General features: G+C 38.8%; 2 protein-coding genes and 1 pseudogene across 2 annotated transcripts; all 3 read left to right on the top strand.

Moving 5' to 3' along the window:
* The first annotated feature begins 1,445 nt into the window (after positions 1-1,445).
* On the top strand, positions 1,446-5,398 carry LOC115815812 (E3 ubiquitin-protein ligase TRIM39-like; annotated as a pseudogene).
* Positions 5,399-8,613: 3,215 nt separating this feature from the next.
* Positions 8,614-12,970, top strand: LOC115814060 (E3 ubiquitin-protein ligase TRIM39-like). Its single transcript, XM_030776782.1, has 8 exons — positions 8,614-9,171; positions 9,402-9,497; positions 9,664-9,897; positions 9,994-10,111; positions 10,250-10,271; positions 10,938-10,972; positions 11,740-12,256; positions 12,922-12,970. The coding sequence occupies exons 1-8, from the start codon at positions 8,614-8,616 to the stop codon at positions 12,968-12,970; spliced, it is 1,629 nt and encodes a 542-aa protein (XP_030632642.1).
* A 1,613-nt stretch (positions 12,971-14,583) lies between these two features.
* On the top strand, positions 14,584-19,947 carry LOC115815811 (E3 ubiquitin-protein ligase TRIM39-like). The gene is made up of 6 exons (XM_030778828.1): positions 14,584-15,171; positions 15,317-15,412; positions 15,582-15,815; positions 15,912-16,059; positions 16,173-16,175; positions 19,385-19,947. The coding sequence occupies exons 1-6, from the start codon at positions 14,584-14,586 to the stop codon at positions 19,945-19,947; spliced, it is 1,632 nt and encodes a 543-aa protein (XP_030634688.1).

Raw genomic sequence — 19,947 nt, 5'->3', positions numbered from 1 at the left:
TCCCAGAAAATCATGGAAATTGATCTGATAATTCTTATGACTTTCTGTCTGCTTTTTAAACATATTGTCATGCCATGGTTCTCTGCTCCTCCGCTGGTCATCTGTATGCTATGTTTTTGGTCACTTCCTAATTCCTCTTGTTTCACGCGGTTAGTCTATCATTAGCTGTACCTGTTTCAGTGAATTTAGTCTTGTTCCTAGTTTGTAAAAAAAAAAATAAAGAAAAAAAAGAAAAACAACTCTTGATTTTGTTTTGTTGGTTTGTGAGGAAACCTTCAGTACCTGATGTCTGTGTTGGTTATCCCTAAGTCAGTAAGTTTTGAGAGGTATATTGTTAAGCCTGTGCCTGTTTCATCCTGGATTCTTATGTTTCATAGTTATATGTTGTATTATATGCTACTAATTTTTGCAAATGTATCCGGTGTCTTCTCCAGTTTGTGATATATGTGAAAATCAATGTTAATATTTTAGCCTCGAGGGTCCAACTGACAGTTAACACACTTTCAACAGAATGTTTTGGTAGCTATGACTAATACAATATGCTTTCATTTCATTTTTTGCAGAATGTATGATGGTGCCAGTAGTGTAAACAGTAACTCTCTTTTCCAGAACCAAGAGGGTCACAGTGACATGTCTTAAAGCCATTTAAGATGTTCAACCGTCATCCAATCCTGATGTCTGCATTACTGCAGTTAAACTCTCTCATTACCACTAAACTAATCTGGTCTTTATGTTGTTTGTGGCTTCTTTTAGCAGACTCAAGGTTATGCCTCACTTATGTAGCCTTTGACAGTTAGACCTGAAATATGAAACTCTTGATTCTGTAATACTCTGTGAGTCTGTCTCAGGTCTTACAGTGACATCTTGTGCACAAAGATTGAATTACAGGTCAGTGGTGACATAAATCCTACTTAATTTACAATATTGAGGAGGGAGGGGCTTATTGATAACACTCTGCTGAAGAGAAAGTAAAACTGTTTATCAGAAACTTCTTCCCATTTCTTCCCAAAGACTTTATGTAGAAGAGTCATCTCCTTTACCGTGATCAACGTGGACAACCATTTACTCATTCAGGAGAGAGACAACACAGAGGAAAACAGAAAAAGAGAGTAAGTTTGCCTGTATGTGTTCGAGTGTGAGATGTGTGTGTGTGTGTGTGTGTGTGTGTGTGTGTGTGTGTGTGTGAGTGAGTGAGAAAGAGAGAGAGAGAGAGAGAGAGAGAGAGAGAGAGAGAAAGACAGAAAGAAAGAGAACAAGAGAGCAGGAGTGTGAGATGAGTGTGGAATTAATTTATTTTATATAACATGTTCCTCTTGGTCTGACAATGTTACTAAATTGTTTTATGTACATGGTCTTTGTAAATACAGAGCTGATTTCCTTATGTCCACAGATCACCTGGTATCATAAACACTTTTTATGATGTCTTTGTGTTTCTTTATGCAGTCATGGCTTCCTCCAGTAGTCTCCTGTCTGAAGATCAGTTCCTGTGTTCTGTCTGTCTGGATGTGTTCACTGACCCTGTCTCCACTCCATGTGGTCACAACTTCTGTATGACCTGTCTCAAAGAATTCTGGGACAGCAGTGAACGCTGCCTGTGTGCACTCTGTAAGAGGCAGTTTCCGGAAAGACCTGAACTTTATGTTAATACTTTTATTTCTGGCCTGGTGACTGAGTTCAAGAAAACAGTCCAGCTGAAAGTTAGTGGCCCTAAAGAGCGATTAGCCAACAAATCTGGAGGAGTTCTCTGTGATGTCTGCACTGGTCAGAAACTGAAGGCTGTGAAGTCCTGTCTGGACTGTGGGTTGAGTTACTGTTAAACTCACCTGGAGCCTCATAAAACTGCAGCAAAACTGAAAAAACATAAACTGATGGATCCTGTGGAGAACCTGGAGGACTATATATGCCAGAAACATGAGAGACCCCTGGAGCTGTTCTGTAGAGATGACCAGACATGTGTGTGTCAGTTCTGCACTGAAACAGACCACAAGACTCACAGCACTGTTCCTCTAGAGGAGGAGAGTGAGCAGAGGAAGGTGACAAACATTACAAACATAGAGATTTGAACGATTAGATTTTTAGGTTGTTAGATAATATTACATCATACAGCATACACGTGTGGAGACCTGTGCAGCTGTTTTAAATGCCTATTTTACGCAGTGGAGCAGACAGTGTTTGTTTTAAACATGTAATATTTCTGTCAATATGAACAGTAAACATTTGTGAAATTTGTAAGTTTCTCTTTGTTCACAGTCTCAGCTGGGGAAAACACAGACAGAAGTGCAGCAGATGATCCAGGACAAACTGAAGAAGATTAAAGAGATCAGACACTCAGTACAGCTCAGCAAAGTCAGTTCTGAACAGTTTACTATAAGTGAAAAAAGTTAAATGTCTTTTCTTAAGAGACATGCTTTACTCAATATGTTAATTCAGTGAGTTATTTTGTTGTTCATTTTAACATCAAAGTATAAATGTAATGATAGTTATGATTGTATATTGTTGTGTTCTATTAGACAAACACAGAGAGACAGATAGCAGACAGAGTGGAGGTGTTCAGGTCTCTGATTGGCTGTATTGAGAGAAGTCAGGCTGAGCTGATTGAGCTGATGGAGGAGAAACAGAAAGCAGCAGAGAGGCAGGCTGAAGGTCTCATTAAAGAGCTGGAGCAGGAGATCACTGAGCTGAAGAGGAGAGACACTGAACTGGAGCAGCTCTCCCACTCTGAAGATCACCTCCACCTCCTACAGGTCAGTGTCCCTCTCTCTGCTCAATGACAATGCAGCACATGACAGGACAAGACTCCCCATGCTGAGAGATTTCTCCTCTCTCCTGCTGGACTGTAGGTTTACCCAACACTGTGCAGCCCTCCACACACCACACACTCCACTGACATCAGTATTGACCATCATCTGTGTGTGGACACTCTGAGGAAAACTCTGGAACAGCTGGAGAAAAAATTCCATGAGGAAGTCGGGAGAGAGTGTGAGAAAGGTCAGTGCTTTATAGTCCATAATCATCACAATGTCTTATTTTAATGTGTAAGAGATATAAATATTACACTGTCTTATTCTGTATGAGGGGAGCAAAACAGGGTGATTTACTCACCACACATTTCACTAATTAGTCAATTTATTATTTAGAAAAAGAGGAAGAAAACACATGTCTGGAATAGAACTACTAACAGGTTTCTGTTAGCCAAAGCAACATATTTAATGCCAGTGCAGTTATGCTAGGCCTAAAAAAATTCTTTATATACTCACAAACACAAAGGATAAAAATATTATGTATTTATTTCTTAATCGTTAAATGTTATCTCATCCATTGTTTGGTATTCTGGATGTATACTGAATACAACCTTGTTTGTAGTACTATTAATTCTCTGTTATTCCGAAAACCCCAGATGAGAAAATGAAGAGATATGTCTGTTTTTTTATTACTATCTCAGATTTTTAGAAATGAAATGTCATGTCCTTGAATAAAGTTAGACATAATGGAATGTTTTCATCACATTATTCATATAAAACCAGAAACAGAAATATTCAATGGTATCACCCTTTTGAATGAGTCGAAGCCAATGTATTGACATCATGTTAAACAGTGCTGACTCTTAGAAACTGGTGAAACTGAGTGGCAGTGTGACTGTACTGGACACAGTCATGACCATCAGTGTACTACCTCTTTCAGTTTTACCTAAATTCATGTAATGTCAATCTGGTTTTTTTGTTGTTATTGTTGTTTTGTTTTGTCTAACAATGGAGGTTTTTGTGTGGTGAAATTATGGTCAAATTGTCCACCAGGTCTGACTGAAATTCACGACAATATTGGTCAAATGTATATAATTCTACTCAAGCCATTTTAATTGTCACAAATTGGATGAGCGACTGGATGCGTGTGGAGAATCAGCATTTATTTAACAAAGACTGTGGGGCTATTCCAGAAAGCGGGTTTAGTTTGTTAACTCAGAACAAGTAATAGACCTCCTAATAGAAGAGCCCTATGGCTTTGTTTTGCTTGGAGAATGAATCCATAGGCTTCTTCTATCAGGAGGTTTACTATTTACTCTGAGTTTATTAACTCTGAGTTTTCACTAAACCCTCTTTCTGGAATAGCCCCCAGACCAGAGAACAGAGGCTCAGGAACAAGAACATGAAGAAGAACAAGAACAAGGGAAGTTTTACACAGAATTCAATGTAACTCTTAGACTTACTTATATCCATCAGGGTAAGGTCAGATTAGACAAGACAAAGACCATGGAAAACCAGTGATATTCATGCCCAGAGAACACCAGGCTAGATTAACAAAAACAAGTGTGCAACAACTGAATAATTAACGGAATGAACCAGGAAAACAAGGAAGTAACAAAACAAAGGAAATATGACTCAAAACAGTCAATAGAGGGGGAGAGTGAGAACCAACAACAAAATTATTAACACAAAAATATTAACCCAAATTATAAAATGCTGTGTCTTTACTCTAAATCTTGTCTGTGTGTTTTCAGAGATTGAGAGCAGAAGGAGACTACATGCAGGTGAGTGTACAGTATCCAGTACTGAGGATCACTGGATCACTTTTGATCACACTGTCATGTTTTTACTCATCTGCTCATGACAGATGTGGAGTGTAAATGTGTGTGTGAGTCAGACATGGAGTCACCAACAGCTCTGTACAGTTCACTCAGAGTCATCAGAGCTGTAGTGTTTTACTGAAGAGAATAACAGACATTAATGTCTCTCCTGGACACACAGTGTATGATTCATGAACCAGTGACCTCAGCTATCATAGACACACACACACACACACACACACACACACAGACTCAAAAACACACAAAACTAAATGAGAATTCTCTATATTATCGACAGTGGATGTGACTCTGGATCCTGATACAGCAAATCCCTATCTCATCCTGTCTGATGATGGAAAACAAGTGACATGTGGAGACACACGACAGAATCTCCCTGACAACCCAGAGAGGTTTGATCTATTTGTCTTTGTACTGGGAAAGGAGGGGTTCTCCTCAGGGAGATTTTACTATGAGGTGGAGGTCAGGGGGAAGACTAAGTGGACTTTAGGAGTGGCCAGAGAGTCCATTAAGAGGAAGGGAGATATAACAGTGAGCCCTGAGGATGGATACTGGACTATAAGTCTGAGGAATTGGGATGAGTACAAGGCCTGTGAATCTCCCTCTGTCCTCCTCTCTCTGAGACAGAAGCCCCAGAAGGTGGGGGTGTTTGTGGATTATGAGGAGGGTCTGGTCTCCTTTTATGATGTGGAGGCCAGTTCTCATATCTACTCTTTCACTGGTCAGTCTTTCACTGAGAAACTCTATCCACTTTTTAATCCCTGTTTTAATGATGAAGGTAAAAACTCATCTCCACTGATCATCACTCTTGTCAGATAAATGTCTTTTCATGTGTCATTTTTTTCTGCACTGTTGTGTTGTTTTTCTCTATTGTAGTATTTCTGGAGTATTGTACAAGAACATTTAGAACATTAATGACTGTGTTCAGCTGATGTATGTATTACATACTGATGTCTCTTATGAATAAGTTATAACTGATGATAATTTTTATGAATATAAATAATGTAATGTAATGTTTTTCTTCATTCTTATTTTTCTACGTCTGTGTCAAATAACATAGAAAAAATGAAAAAACTGTCTCCTTTTCCCTTAAATTGTGACTTATGTTCATCTTTTTTAGTAATTTCAATATTACAGCAGAATGGTGCGATGAGCCTAGACAACAGTTTTAAATGAACAAAACTCTTTCTTTTACAGTTTTACTCTTCAATCATTGATACACTAGGATGTTTAATCTAGCAGTAAACTAGCTGACATTTTTTATGCTTGTTTGCTTTTTTCTCTATTTACTGTGCTGTATATTGGTGAATTGGAAATTCAACTGTGTGTGTGCGTGTGTATATGTGTGTGTACACATGTGTGTGTGTGTGTGTGTATGTGTGTGTGTTATACATTTCTTACTGCTGAACATGTTAATGCAAACCTGTATCACACAAATTTATTAAGCAATAAATATGGATCAAAATTCACACATTAAAGTTATAATAAGCATAAATGAACACAGGAGAACACACTCAGTCACTCATTTTCAAAGCCACTTGTCCTAGGGTTGTGGGGGGTGCTGGAGCCTATCCCAGCATTCACTGGGTGAAAGGCAGGAAAACACCCTTGACAGGTCACAAGTCCATCACAGGGCAGACACTCATACCTAGGGGCAACTCATTGTTTTCCAGTTTTCCTAACCTGCCTTTCTTTGGACTGTGGGAGGAAACCTATGCAAACATGGGGGGCACTTAGGAGAACACACATTAAAGTTATAATATACAAATAATACACAAAATATAATATACGAAAGTTCACCAAAAATAAAGGAACACAGGAGGTGGTGTCAGGATCAAGTCACTATATGTATTTTATGAGACACTGCATTAATCCCTGAGGGGAAATTCAGACTGCATTTAACCCATCTGAGCAGCGAGCACACACACACACACACACACACACACACACACACACACACCTGGAGCAGTGGGCTGCAGTGTCTGTGGGGCCTGGGGGGTTCAGTGACTCACTCAAGGGCACCTCAGTCATGCATGTTTCCTGCCGGCCCTGGGAATCGACCCGGCGACCTTTCAGTCACAAGCCCACGTCTATGTCTGTTCCCAAATATTACATTAATGAAAATGTCTCTTGATCCTTTGTAACAGGTATGCTTCATTGCATGTAATTTTTTGTTTTTTTTTAATCATTTGCCTTTTTAAAATTGAATTCAGCCTGGTCTTAATCATAAAGGTAAAAACTTAGCTCCACTGGTCATCACTGCTCTAAGATAAATGTCTTTTCATGTGTCATTTTTTCTGAAATATTGTGTGAGAAAATTCAGAACATTAACTGATGTGCAAAGTTGATCTATATTTTAGTGACTAATCACATGAAAATGTCTTGTATGATTTTTTTTCTTCTTTTCTCTGTTTACCGTGCTGTATATTGGTGATCTTAATCTTAACATTTCTTTCTTTTTATGTGTGTGTGTGTGTGTGGGTGTGTGTGTGTGTGTGTGTATTTCCTTACATATCTAACATTAGAAAATGTTCATGCAAACAGCCTGGACTGTCTCTCTTCTCTTATACACAACAGACACACCCACAGTCTGGACTGTCTCTCTTCTCTTATACACAACAGACACACCCACAGTCTGGACTGTCTCCCTTCTCTTATACACAACAGACACACCCACAGTCTGGACTGTCTCCCTTCTCTTAAACACAGTAGGTATTTTCTCACATGTTCATATCCCTGCGAAAAACAACATAATCAGTCATATTCATCATTATTCTTTTGAACTAAAGCAGTGGAAGAAAATTTTCCACAGGTCTGGCCTCAGGATCGAGTCACTTCAAGTATTTTAGGTAACTGAGGTTCAGTCTTGATCAAGACACTTCTGATATGTTAGTGCCCTCTTGTGTTGTTTTTGGGTACTGACAACATCTTTGGCAACCACTTTAGGGCCCTATGAAGAACTGATAATATTTTAAATGCTTTTGACTGAAAATAGTCAAACCTCTACAGTTCATCCATCCATCCATCCATCCATCCATCCATCCAGAAATGTGTTGTGTTGTGTTTATATTGTTTTGTGTTGTTTAATAAAACAATTAGAGAAACCATCTGGAATGACCTAGATGTCCCTTGTCCTCATTTTTTTACCTGCTTAATCCAGGTATCATTTTTGTTACTGCAGTACCCATCTCTGGGACCCATAACACCCACAACTTGTTAATTCTGCTTTGTTTTGTTTAGAGTCAAGGCCACAGTTAAAGCTGTGCAGTCATTGTCAGTTAGACCTAAAAAGTGAAAGGATAGTGGCAATGTAATGTAGTGACTGTGACAAATTGAGTCTGTTTTTGGGCTTACAGTGACATCTTGTGCACAAAGATTGAATTACAGGTCAGTGGTGACATAAATCCTATTACTGTACAGTACTGAGGAGGGAGGGGCTTATTGATAACACTCTGTTGAAGAGAAAGTACAACTGTTGAACAGAAACTTTTTCCCATTTCTTCCCAGTGAATTTATTTAGAAAGGTCGTCTCTTTTACAGTGATCAACGTGGACGACCACTTATTTATTCAGGAGAGAGACAACACAGGGGAAAACCAAAACAGAGAGTAAGTTTTGTCTGTGTGTGTGTGTGTGCGTGTGTGTATGTGTATGTGTGTGTGTGTGTGTGTGTGTGTGTGTGTGTGTGTGTGTGTGTGTGTGTGTGTGTGTGTGTCTGTGTGTGTGTGTGTGTGTATGTGTGTGTGTATGTGTGTGTGTGTGTGTGTGTGTGTGTGTGTGTGTGAGGTTTGAGAGAGCAAGCGAGAAAGAGAGACAGAAAGAAAGAGAAAAGAAAAGATAGAACAAGAGAAAATGCATGTGTGAGATGAGTGTGAAATTAATTTCTTTTATGGAGCATGTTTCTGTTGATCTGAGAAGGTTGCTAAAAAGTTTTATGTACGTGGTCTTTGTAAATACAGAGCTGATTTCCCAAAGTCCAAAGATTATCTGATTTCATAAACTTTTTATGATGTCCTTGTATTTGTTTAGACAGACATGACTTCCTCCAGCAGTCTCCTGTCTGAAGATCAGTTCCTGTGTTCTGTCTGTCTGGATGTGTTCACTGACCCTGTCTCCACTCCATGTGGTCACAGCTTCTGTGTGACCTGTCTCAATGAACACTGGAACAGCACTCAACACTGCCAGTGTCCACTCTGTAAGGAGCAGTTTAATACAAGACCTGAGCTCAAAATTAATACAATACTTAGAGAAGTTGTAGATCATTTTAAGAAAAAGGGAGACCTTGTCAAACCTGGAGAAGTGTCCTGTGATGTCTGTACTGGTGAGAAACTGAAGGCTGTGAAGTCCTGTCTGGACTGTGGGTTGAGTTACTGTGAAACTCACCTGGAGCCTCATAAAATTAAAGCAAAACTAAAAAAACACAAACTGATGGATCCTGTGGAGAACCTGGAGGACTATATATGTCAGAAACATGACAGACCCCTGGAGCTGTTCTGCAGAGATGACCAGACATGTGTGTGTCAGTTTTGTACTGAGGGAGACCACAAGACTCACAACACTGTTCCCCTAGAGGAGGAGAATGAGGAGAGAAAGGTGACAAACATCATAAATGCTGAGATTTGAACGATTAGATTTTCATATTCTTAGACAATATTACATTATACACTATGAACATTTTGCACTTACACAGCTGTTTAAATGTTTATTTTACTTTGTGGAGGAGACGGTATTTCTTTTAACATATGTACTGTTTCAGTCAATGTGAACAGTACACATCTATATTAGCTTGTGAAATTTTTGAGTGTTTCTCTCTCTGTCCACAGTCTCAGCTGGGGAAAACACAGACAGAAGTGCAGCACATGATCCAGGACAAACTGAAGAAGATTAAAGAGATCAAACACTCAGTAGAGCTCAGCAAAGTTGGTTCAGAACAATTTATTTAAGTGTAAAAAGTCAAAGGTTGTTTTTTTTTTAGTGACATACTTTACCCAGGATATTAATTCAGTGAGTTATTTTGTTGTTCATTTGTACATTTAAGTAAAAATATAGTAATAGTTATGAATGTATATTGTTGTGTTCTATTAGACAAACACGGAGAGACAGATAGCAGACAGTGTGAAGGTGTTCAGTTCTCTGATTGGCTGTATTGAGAGAAGTCGGGCTGAGCTGATTGGGCTGATGAAGGAGAAACAGAAAGCAGCAGAGAGGCAGGCTGAAGGTCTCATTAAAGAGCTGGAGCAGGAGATCACTGAGCTGAAGAGGAGAGACACTGAACTGGAGCAGCTCTCCCACTCTGAAGATCACCTCCACCTCCTACAGGTCAGTGTCCCTCTCTCTGCTCAATGACAATGCAGCACATGACAGGACAAGACTCCCCATGCTGAGAGATTTCTCCTCTCTCCTCCTGGACTGTAGGTTTACCCAAAAATGAGCAGACTTCCACACACCACACACTCCACTGACATCAGTATTGACCCTCATCTGCGTGTGGACAGTCTGAGGAAAACTCTGGAACAGCTGGAGAAAAAATTCCGTGAGGAAGCCGGGCGAGAGTGTGAGAAAGGTCAGTGCTTTATAGTCCATAATCATCTTTTGATCTTTAATGTGTGTGAGACATAAACATTATGCTGTTTTATTTTAATCTGCATAAGGAGAGTGGTGTGATACTCAGCTAATGAAAAAGAAAAAGTCCCATAGATCTCTTAGATGGTCTAACAGGAGTAAAACAGGGTCATTTCACACCACACACTCCAATCATTAATAATTATTTATCATATTTACAAATATAAACATATTAAAAGCCAGTGGAGTTAATGCTAGAAAAAAACCCTTCAAATACTTTCAAAGAAAAAGGATAAAAAATATTATCTACTTATTTCTTGATTGTTTAAATATTATTTTATACACTGCTTAGGATTCTGTATGTATACTTAATACAACTTTGTTTGTAATACTATTAATTCTGTGTCATTCAGACCTTTAAAGATAAGGTTTCGTCTGAGATATTTGAAAATGAAACATCTTGTCCCTGAATAATGAAAGCAATAATTGAATGTCTTCATCATCTCATTCAAATGAAATCAGAAATGGGAGTGTTTAGTGCTGTCACCCTTTGACTAACGTGAATGCAATATACTGACATCAGGTTAAACAGGGCTGATTCTTAGAAAGTGGTGAAACTAGTATTTTACTGTGAGTGACAATATGACTGTGCAGTGAACAGTTATGATCATCACTGAATCATCAGTTTCAGTTTACACTAAATGCATTTAACAACAGTCTTCTCTTTGTCTAAAAGTAGAGGTGTTTATGTCATGAAATTTTAACCCAATTGTCTATCTAGGCTGATTTAAATTCACCGCAATATTACTGAAATGTATACTATTCTACTCAGGTCATTTTAAACTGTCACAAATTGAATAAGAGACTGGATGTGTGTGCAGAACCAGTGTTTATTTAACAAAGGTCAGGCCAGAGAACAGAGACCCAGGAACAAGTACAGGAGCAAGGGAGGATTCATACAGAATTCAATATAACTCTTATTTAGACCCATTAAGACAAGGTCAGGTTAGACAAGACAAAGACCATGGAAAATCAGCGATATTTATCCAAAGAACACAAGGGAGTGACTAAATAAAGAAAACCTGACTCAAAATGGCCAGTAGAGGTGGAGAGTCAGAACCAGGGTGTGACACTAAACTTCTTTATCAGGCTGCTCTTTGTCCAAAAGTAACAGACTAACAACAAAAATATTAATCAAAGTCATGAAATGCTGTGTCTTTACTCGTAATCTTGTCTGTGTGTTTTCAGAGATTGAGAGCAGAAGGAGACTACATGCAGGTGAGTGTACAGTATCCAGTACTGAGGATCACTGGATCACTTTTCATCACGTTTTTACTGATCTGCTGATGAGAGATGTGGAGTGTAAATGTGTGTGTGAGTCAGACATGGAGCCACCAACAGCTCTGTACAGTTCACTCAGAGTCATCAGAGCTGTAGTGTTTTACTGAAGAGAATAAAAGACATTAATGTTTCTCCTGGACACACAGTGTATGATTCACACAGAATATGAACCAGTGACCTCAGTTATCATAGACACACACACACACACAGACTCAAAAACACTCAAAACTAAATGAGAATTCTCTACATTGTCTACAGTGGATGTGACTCTGGATCCTGATACAGCACATCCCAAACTCATCCTGTCTGATGATGGAAAACAAGTGGAACATGGAAACACACGACAGAATTTCCCTGACAACCCAGAGAGGTTTGATAGATGTCCCTGTGTCCTGGGGAAAGAGGGGTTCTCCTCAGGGAGATTTTACTATGAGGTGGAGGTCAGGGGGAAAACTGCATGGGATTTAGGAGTGGCCAGAGAGTCAATTAACAGGAAGGGAAAGATTACATTAAGCCCTGAGGATGGACACTGGACTATATATCTGAGGAATGGGGATGAGTATGAGGCTCTTGCTGATCCTGATGTCCTCCTCTCTCTGAGACAGAAGCCCCAGACAGTGGGGGTGTTTGTGGATTATGAGGAGGGTCTGGTCTCCTTTTATGATGTGGAGGCCAGTTCTCATATCTACTCTTTCACTGCTCAGTCTTTCACTGAGAAACTCTATCCCTACTTCAGCCCTTGTAATAATGATGAAGGTAAAAACTCTGCTCCACTGTCAGATAAATTTCTTTTCGTGAGTCATTTTTTTCTGTATTCTGTTGTGTTTCTTTTACAGTTTTACTCTTGAATCATTGATACACTTGGATGTTTAATCTAGTTGTAATCTAGTTGCCATTTTGTTTGTTTGTTTACTCTTTTGTCTATTTACTGTGCTGTATACTGGTGAATTGGAAATTCAACTCTGTGTGTGTGTGTGTGTGTGTGTGTGTGTATGTGTGTGTGTGTTACACATTTCCTACTCCAGAACATGTTAAAGCAAACCTGTATCTGTATATTCTAGACACTTCAAATATGTTGGTGCCCTCTTGTGATGGTTTGTGAGAACTGCATACATCTTCAGCATTTAAGGCCCTGGCAGAAAACGCTGATAATATTTCAAATCTTTTCGACAGAAACAGTTAAACTTTAACATGTTTGTGTTTCTTAAATTAAAGACAGATATTGTCATTGAATTGTTTGCATTTTCGTTTTTGTTTGCACCTCCTCTTGCTTCTCAGACAGTAAAGTGTTTTTGAAACAATGTTGATTAGTTATCAGGCAAAAGTATTGTATCAACGTCTGATGGATCTCAAGTGCTCATTTAGCATTGATCTTGTTTGTTATATAGGAGATTTATTTATTTAACATGGAAAACCAAACTACGTCCAACACTGAATCAGTGTCATTTCAACACTTAAGTATTACAGTCACTCACGGCTGTTGAAATAACTGTGAATCAATAGTCGTGCCATAATTAATATCATTTGAAAGCAAGCCAGCACAGACAGCAAATGTAGAAGACAACACTGATTAGATTTGACTTTGATCTTCTGTTCACTCCATTCAGTGGGGCCCAGTTCCCTCGTGCTTGTGTTCCCCTGTTGTGCCTCTACTGTTCCTGCACGAATTCACGAGACCTGCTGCTGCAACGGCAAGACAGCCATCTTCCCACCCGTACCAGACAACTGGACACCAGTAAACGATGTGAATAGGGGGTGAAAGGCAAATCCAGTCAATAGTGTTTCAGCTACATCGTGCTGTCAGTGTTGGGAACCTTATATCACTGAATCAAGGCTGTTTTAATACACAATACAAAACAAATCTCAGCATTAGAACAATGATTATTCAGCCCTGGGTGAGTGCAGTATTTAAGTGTTGAATCAGAGCTGACATCAGTGTTGGACATGGTTTATTCTATCATGTTGAATAGATGGTAAATACAGGGAGTGAGATCAGTGCTAGATCCACATTGGACATCGATCAAATATAAATAATGATTCAATGGTTTTGCCTGATGTTTAATCAGTGTTGTTTCTACTAGATTTAGCCATCACTAAGGTAGAGCATCAAACCTTTATTAATATCTTCTCAATGTAGAAAACCTCCCTTTACATTAATATTGATAAGTGGTCTTTAGACATGTATCCTTTCAATGCTGAAACCTTTACCAGACATCAAAGTAGACCCAATATTGCCTTCGCAATGTGGAAACACTCACCAAATATCATTTTAGAATAAATATTAATCAACATCACATTTGCCATGTAGAAAAGCGAAGCAATTATCATTCTTGCTCCAGTGTTTGCTTTTCAACAATGACCATAAATCAGCGCTTTTGACCATACATCAAAGTCAAATCAATACCACCTTGCTACCTAGAATGTCTTTCTTGTATGATTGAACATGAGTGAGTAAAAGCTATGTTATCAATAGATACTCTTAATGTTTACTCACTAATGATTACTGACACTTTGTGTGAGTGAAGAGGGACACCCTGAGTGTGAGTACGGAATTACAGTTGAGTGACGTCATAAACCAACCAATCACAAAGTTCTCATGGCCACAGACTTATGTAAGCTGCAGGAGTGAGGAGGGAGGAGCTTAAAGCTTAGCTTCTCGCTGTGCTGAAGTGAAAGTTAAACTGGAGATCAGGAACTTGTTCCTACTCAGCATTAACTCCAGAAGAATCCTCTGCTCCACAGTGATCAACATGGATTATTACCACTGATTTGTTCAGGAGAGAGAGAATTCAGATACAGAGGAATAAGGGGGAAAAAGAGTGAGTAAATATACATCTGTGTGTGTGTGTGTGTGTGTGTGTGTGTGTGTGTGTGTGTGTACGTGAGAGAGACAGAGAGAAAGAGAGAGAGAGAGAGGCTTTTGTTTTGGAGATAAAATAGTTACATAGATCAAATACATATTTCATTTGATAGTTTGTAAATATTTATCAAAAGCCTTTAAAAAACAGTTTTGCTTAGATGGTTATTGTGAGTACAGAGTGAACATGGATCACCTGATATCAGGAACAATTTTAATGATGACATTTTTTTGTTTAGACAGACATGGCTTCCTCCAGCAGTCTCCTGTCTGAAGATGAGTTCCTGTGTTCTGTCTGTCTGGATGTGTTCACTGACCCTGTCTCTACTCCATGTGGTCACAACTTCTGTATGACCTGTCTCAATAAACACTGGGACAGCACTCCACACTGCCTGTGTCCACTCTGTAAGGAGCAGTTTAATATAAGACCTGAGCTTCGCGTTAACACTTTCATATCTGGACTGGCGGCTGAGTTCAGGAAAACAGTTCAGCTGAAAGTTAGTGACCCTAAAGAAGAACTTGCTATCAAACCTGGAGAAGTGCCCTGTGATGTCTGTACTGGTCAGAAACTGAAGGCTGTGATGTCCTGTCTGGACTGTGGGTTGAGTTACTGTGAAACTCACCTGGAGCCTCATAAAATTAAAGCAAAAATGAAAAAACACAAACTGATAAATCCTGTGGAGAACCTGGAGGACTATATATGTCAGAAACATGACAGACCCCTGGAGCTGTTCTGTAGAGATGACCAGACACGTGTGTGTCAGTTCTGTACTGAGGGAGACCACAAGACTCACAACACTGTTCCCCTAGAGGAGGAGAGTGAGCAGAGGAAGGTGAGAGACATTACAAACACTGAAATTTGGATGACTGGATTTTTCAGTTGTTATATATTGCATTACACTATAAACATTACAATGTGAATAATACACATCTATATTAATCTGTGAACTGTGTGAGTGTTTCTCTCTCTGTCTACAGTCTCAGCTGGGGAAAACACAGACAGAAGTTCAGCAGATGATCCAGGACAAACTGAAGAAGATTAAAGAGATCAGACATTCAGTAGAGCTCAGCAAAGTTGGTTCAGAACAATTTATTTAAGTGTAAAAAGTCAAAGGTTTTTGTTTTTTTTTAAGTGACATACTTTACCCAGGATGTTAATTTAGTGAGTTATTTAGTTGTTCATTTGAATGTGTAAGTACAAATACAATGATAGTTATGAATGTATATTGTTGTGTTCTATTAGACAAACACAGAGAGACTGATAGCAGACAGTGTGGAGGTGTTCAGCTCTCTGATTGGCTGTATTGAGAGAAGTCAGACTGAGCTGATTGAGCTGATGAAGGAGAAACAGAAAGCAGCAGAGAGGCAGGCTGACGGTCTCATTAAAGAGCTGGAGCAGGAGATCACTGAGCTGAAGAGGAGAGACACTGAACTGGAGCAGCTCTCCCACTCTGAAGATCACCTCCACCTCCTACAGGTCAGTGTCCCTCTCTCTGCTCAATGACAATGCAGCACATGACAGGACAAGACTCCCCATGCTGAGAGATTTCTCCTCTCTCCTGCTGGACTGTAGGTTTACCCAACACTGTGCAGCCCTCCACACACCACACACTCCACTGACATCAGTATTGACCCTCATCTGTGTGTGGACACTCTGAGGAAAACTCTGGAACAGCTGGAGAAAAAATTGTATGAGGAAAAGAAGAAAGTGTGTGAGAAAGGTCAGTGCTTTATGCTCCATAATCTTCACAATGACTTATTTTAATCACAGTCTTATTTTAATGTGTTTGAGATATACATATTTACACAGTATTCTTTTAATGTTTATTAGGAGAATGTGTGAAATTCTCAGATTAAAAAGAGAAAATGCCTAGATCTCATGTGTGGTCTAATACTAGTAAAATCAGATCAGTTCCTTCAATATTCCGTTTTACTTTTACTTTGAAAAGTTTTAAAAATTCATAAAAATTGGACCCAAATCAAATTTAGCTCTGACACAGTGGGAGATCCGTACTCAAAGAGATCTGCAGAATGCAACCGGGAAACATTTGTTAAATATTTATGAAGAAATATGATAAAAGAGAATTTTTTAAAATTGTTTAACTTTATAATGTACACAACAGACAAATGAACAGATATCTGAATCCTCTTTTGGATGCTGGTCTGATCAGGGGTAGGCAACCTTAACGATATAAAGAGTAATTTTGGGCCAGAATGAAAAAAAAAAGTCTGGGTGCAGCCACAAGATATTTGAGCCCCTTAAATGCAGGCTCCACAGCCTATTACTCTAAATGAGCCATCAGCATTACTGATAGGTCTAATGAGCGTCATTCACATGTTTCACCACAAGGTGGCTGCAGTAGGCTATTTATCATTATATGATACTTTAACTTTGCATTTCCATTACAATAATGCAATGTTTTGCCGCATTTATGAAATTATAGAACTACTGCGATAAAGAGCACAGTTGACACTTTTATTATTTTAACTGGGGGCTGCTATTTCCAATAAAACACCAAACTGATGGATTGTGCAGGGGAGAAACAATCCACATGACATGTTTACTCAGAAATGGAGTAGCTATAAATAGCCATGCAGGCCTAGTCCGAGTGCTCCCTGTGTTTGCGCAAATGAAATGAATAGCCCAAATGTCATTAAATGAAAAGTAGCCTACTTCGAAAATAAATAAAACACAGCTTGCTTTAAAAATACAAAAGTTTAAAAAAGCAAAATAAAAAAGGCCAGTTTCAAACAATTAAACTCTGAACAAATTCCAGTTCAATCCTGTTTTTCTTTTTTCCTAAGCCATGTACTCGACAGCAATCAACCCTCTGGGCCTGATGAGCAAAATTATAACCTAATAAAGGATTCTGTTCTCACCAGTTTATTGGGATTTCTGCATCTGAACATCACTGCAGATCTTCTGGATATCAGGGCTGTATTTGGTCTCTGCTGGCATCTCTTTGAGTATATTGAAGGTCTCTGTCAATTTCCCCCCATGAGGAGGAAAACTGATCACTAAACTTCTGCCCCAGAATTTGATTGGTGAACCCAGAGAGACATATGTCTCTGTGTGTTTCAGGTGAAGTTTTTCACACATGGAGGACTACAGTCATCTGTGTTTCAGTTTTCACTGTGATATTTGTCACTGTGGTCGTGTCACTGGTTCTCTGCATTCACAGACAGAATGTTAACTTTCAAGGTAATTCCACAGCTGAATTATTGTCTCTAAAAAACTAGCTGCATGTATAAGATCATTTAATATTGATGAAGGTTTTGTCTACTGTTAATGACACTTTATCTTGTCCAAGAGTTTAATGCTCCCTTTGTCTCATTTCAGAATGTGAAAAGAATAGATTACTGGAAGGTGAGTGTCCTCTTCATTTGACGTATTAGACAATTTAAACTCAATTTCTCACATCAACATTTGTCCTAATTAATATTTAGCATGAATCATCCTTTTTTCCTGTACATGAGTTTAATATTGCATTTGTCTTATTTCAGAAAAGAACACAGTACATGAAGGTGAGAGTCCTGTTCATTGTCATATTACACCATTTAAAATCAACATGTTAGTAACTTTTTTAGAATCATGTGAAATAAGACAGCACTGAAACAGTCAGTCTTGATTATATAGGAAAAACCTGAGGAAGAGAGAAACTCAATCAGGACAGAAATGTTTTAATATTCTACTGAATACTGAGGATCTGAACACAATACAATTAAGATGAATAAAAGTGAAACAAACTCATTGATTTTGTCCGGTTGATGCTAATTATACTAAATTGTCCAGTTAGTCATCAGGTGAAACCTGGAGTCAGAGAATAGAGCACAGACATTAACATAGGCTCGGATATATCTTACAGTTTTGTACTTATTAAATTAAAGAGAAATTTATAATATATCCAAAAGAAAAATGGATATACCTCAGTACTCTACAGGACTGTACTGAATATATAATTAATTCTACTCTGAATGCTATTCATTTTATTTACAGCTGCTGAGAGGAAAGGGGCAGAGATGAAGAGAGGTAGGTCCTGCTTTTATTTCTCTCATTTTATCTGAATATCTTCATGTCCTTTAGTGATATGAGCAGAAATTGAGTGTTTTCAGCATTTTACTCAAGTAAAATCTAAAATGGGTGGTCTCATTGTCCATCCTGACATCTGTTGACCAGCAATCAGGCTGAAGGCAATGTTGCACATCTGACATCTGATTAGACAGTGCTGATTCTTAGAAAGTGGTGAAACTGGTATTTTTCTCCAAAATGACAGTATGACTATACAGTGGACAATTTATGATTATCACCCTACAACCACTTTCAGTCTACACTAAATGCCTTTAACAACAATCTGCTATTAGACTAGAAGTGGAGGTTTTTGTGTCATGAAATTGTAATCAAATTTTCCATTAATGTTGACTGAAATTCAAAACTATGTATACCATTCCACTCATACCACCTTAACTGGCATGAACTGGGTAAGAAACTGGAAGCATGTACAGGACCAGTGTTTATTTAACAAAGGTCAGGCCAGAGAACAGAGGCACAGGAGGACAAACAAGAACAAGTTCACACAGTATTCAATATAACTCTAAATAAGACTTATTTTGATCCATCAGGGTAAGGTCAGGTTAGACAAGATAAAGACCATGGAAAACCAATGGTATTTATAAAAAATGAAAACCAGGCTAGATTAACAAAAACAGGTCTGCACAATGATTGATTCTTCGTTCAGTCAGTTAATTATTCAATATGCTCTTTGGGAATATTAATTCAGTCATATTTTCAATATCTATCCTGCAATCTTCAGAGAGGTTCATTGGAGTCATGACAAAGTTCATAGCCTAAGTCATGAAATGTTGTGTCTTTTCTCTAAATCTTATCTGTGTGTTTTCAGAAATTGAGAGCAGGAGACTACATGCAGGTGAGTGTACAGTAACACTGTTGTGTTTTTATGCATCTGCTGATGAGAGATGTGGAGTGTAAATGTGTGTGTGACCTCAGTTATCATGAACCAAAGACTGCTACACACACACACAATTAAGTGAAAATTCTCTACTTGCGTGCAGTGGATGTAACTCTGGATCCTGATACAGCACATCCTGAGCTCATCCTCTCTGATGATGGAAAACAAGTGAAACATGCAGACAGACGACAGAATCTCCCTGACAACCCAGAGAGGTTTGATATATGTGTGAATGCCCTGGGAAAGGAGGGGTTCTCCTCAGGGAGATTTTACTATGAGGTGGAGGTCAAGGGGAAGACTAAGTGGACTTTAGGAGTGGTCAGAGAGTCTATTAACAGGAAGGGACAGATTACACTAAGCCCTGAGGATGGACACTGGGCCATATACCTGAGGAATGGGGATGAATATAAGGCGCTAGACTCTCCCCGTGTCCTCCTCTCTCTGAGACAGAAGCCCCAGAAGGTGGGAGTGTTTGTGGATTATGAGGAGGGTCTGGTCTCCTTTCATGATGTGGAGGCCAGTTCTCATATCTACTCTTTCACTAGTCAGTCTTTCACTGAGAAACTCTATCCATACTTCAGCCCTTGTATTAATGATGGAGGTGAAAACTCTGCTCCACTGCTCATCACTCCTGTCAGATAG

The sequence above is a fragment of the Chanos chanos genome, chromosome 6 (assembly GCF_902362185.1).
Source record: "Chanos chanos chromosome 6, fChaCha1.1, whole genome shotgun sequence".
NCBI classification, from domain to species: Eukaryota; Metazoa; Chordata; class Actinopteri; order Gonorynchiformes; family Chanidae; genus Chanos; species Chanos chanos.
The sequence above is the reverse complement of the archived record's forward strand: the minus strand, read 5'-3'. Positions and strand labels throughout refer to the sequence as shown.

Coding starts and splice junctions, on each gene's coding strand:
- LOC115814060 (XM_030776782.1), top strand. CDS start 8,614: ATGACTTCCTCCAGCAGTCTCCTGTCTGAAGATCAGTTCCTGTGTTCT. Junction 9,898..9,993: donor ATCACCTCCACCTCCTACAG/GTCAGTGTCCCT, acceptor CCTGGACTGTAG/GTTTACCCAAAAATGAGCAG. Junction 10,272..10,937: donor AATGAAAAAGAAAAAGTCCC/ATAGATCTCTTA, acceptor ATTTAAATTCAC/CGCAATATTACTGAAATGTA.
- LOC115815811 (XM_030778828.1), top strand. CDS start 14,584: ATGGCTTCCTCCAGCAGTCTCCTGTCTGAAGATGAGTTCCTGTGTTCT. Junction 15,413..15,581: donor ATTCAGTAGAGCTCAGCAAA/GTTGGTTCAGAA, acceptor GTGTTCTATTAG/ACAAACACAGAGAGACTGAT. Junction 15,816..15,911: donor ATCACCTCCACCTCCTACAG/GTCAGTGTCCCT, acceptor GCTGGACTGTAG/GTTTACCCAACACTGTGCAG.